The sequence below is a fragment of the Macrobrachium nipponense genome, chromosome 36 (genome assembly GCF_015104395.2).
Source record: "Macrobrachium nipponense isolate FS-2020 chromosome 36, ASM1510439v2, whole genome shotgun sequence".
NCBI lineage: Eukaryota > Metazoa > Arthropoda > Malacostraca > Decapoda > Palaemonidae > Macrobrachium > Macrobrachium nipponense.
Window position 1 is genome coordinate 164,881 of NC_087220.1, and position 1,658 is coordinate 166,538.

The window sequence follows — 1,658 nt, forward strand, 5'->3', positions numbered from 1 at the left end:
TCACATATAATGAACAAAAAATGTTGGATACAAATACTGATTGCAGATGCAAAGGTACCAGTTAACTCAGATGAGGCCATTCAGCTCAGAAAGGACAACTGAGAGTAAAAGTTGACAAAAGCGTCTATATATAGGCAGTAACAGGAGGAGGAGGAGGACCTCAGAAAAAATAGCTGTAGTATGAAACAGTTGTTGAAGAGGGTTAAGGAAAGTAGATCGAAGAAAGAGAATAAGAATGGAGATACAGCAAAAGGAATGAAAGGGGCTGCAGGTACTTCAGAGAATCTTGTCTCCAGTGCACGGCACGTGAGGTGCATTTGCGGTACTAACCCCTACCAATGCTTTTGGGGCAATGAAAACCACTAAATTCTCTCTTCGCAAGACCGGAATGGCGTCGTGTAACATAACATCAGAAATGTTTGAATTCCATTCAATAAAGCCCAAATATAACTGATCAGTTATTCTGTTACCAGTTCCTGATGTTTAAAAGATACTGATAGATTCTAGAAGGCTGGTGAGCAATGCGCCATTTCCTTCTTGAAATGCCTTTATGTGCCAAAGACAGCCGCCCCCCCTCCCCAACCCTCCCCCTTTTTTCTTTTGATGCTAAACTTGATGTACTCAGAATCCTGACTCAAAAGACTTGGAGAGTTCATTGACATCTGGCATCTCTTTGTCCGAACGACAGAAATGGATGCTGGTCCCATGATCGAATGGTGGCCAGCCTTCATTTAATCAAACCTGAATGTCACTTTCTATTTAATAGATTATACAAAATCAGCAACATAAACATTAACCATTCTATACGGTGAACTGTAGGCATTACTTAAGGTTTTTGCAGCGTGCCTTCGGCCCATAGCTGCAACCACTTTCGTTCCTTTTACTGTACCACCTTTCATATTCTCTTTCTTCATTTTACTTTCCACCCTCCTCCTATACTTGATTCATAGTGCAACTGCTTCGAGGTTTTCCTCCTGTTACAACTTTCATACCTTTTACTGTCAATTTCCATTTCAGCGCTGAATGACCTCATAAGTCCCAGTACTCGGCCTTTGGCCTAAATTTTATATTCATCATTATTATTCATCGACAAGAGAAGGGAAGATGTTTCACACTTAACCTCATGAAAGGAAAAATGACATCATCAACATTGATAATGAATATTAATAATGACGAGGACTGGTCCATCCTATGAGGGTGTTAGACAAACTTGACAGTTGGCAATGGCTCTCCAGAACTTACTGCTGTACTTGAAATGTAAACCTAAGACACCCTCACTTCCTCCAGGATGCTTCCCTCTTAAGTTGAGACTGTCCTTGACGGAGTTACGCATTTTCCAACCTAAGGTTGAAACTGCGTAGCGGGGCAAGAGGGCTTTCGAACCGGGAGAACTATCTCCTAGTTTGAATCTAAATGTCTCAAATTTTTCTCTTACTTGATCATCTTCCAATCTCATACTTTCTCTCGCTCAGTTGCTCCCTCTAGCTGTCCTCCTTCTCTTCACTAAAACCCTCGTGCAGGTTAGGTAGGAGCTGGGTCTCTGAACTTAGGCTTTACCTTGATCCAAATGGCAGGGACTATAGTGGTTTGGTCCGCCGCTCGAATATGTTTGGACCCTGAGGATATTGATGTGATTCTACATCAATATTTATTGGGGC

At 41.8% G+C, this 1,658-nt stretch overlaps 1 protein-coding gene across 1 annotated transcript in view; it reads right to left on the reverse strand.

The window, feature by feature from the left end:
• LOC135203246 (carboxypeptidase B-like) overlaps positions 1-1,456 on the reverse strand; it is a 54,486-nt gene extending 53,030 nt beyond the window's left edge. The window contains exon 1 of the mRNA XM_064233018.1: positions 1,243-1,456. Within this exon, the coding sequence (XP_064089088.1) occupies positions 1,243-1,456 (214 nt within the window). The remainder of the gene's footprint in view (positions 1-1,242) is intronic.
• Positions 1,457-1,658: the final 202 nt, after the last annotated feature.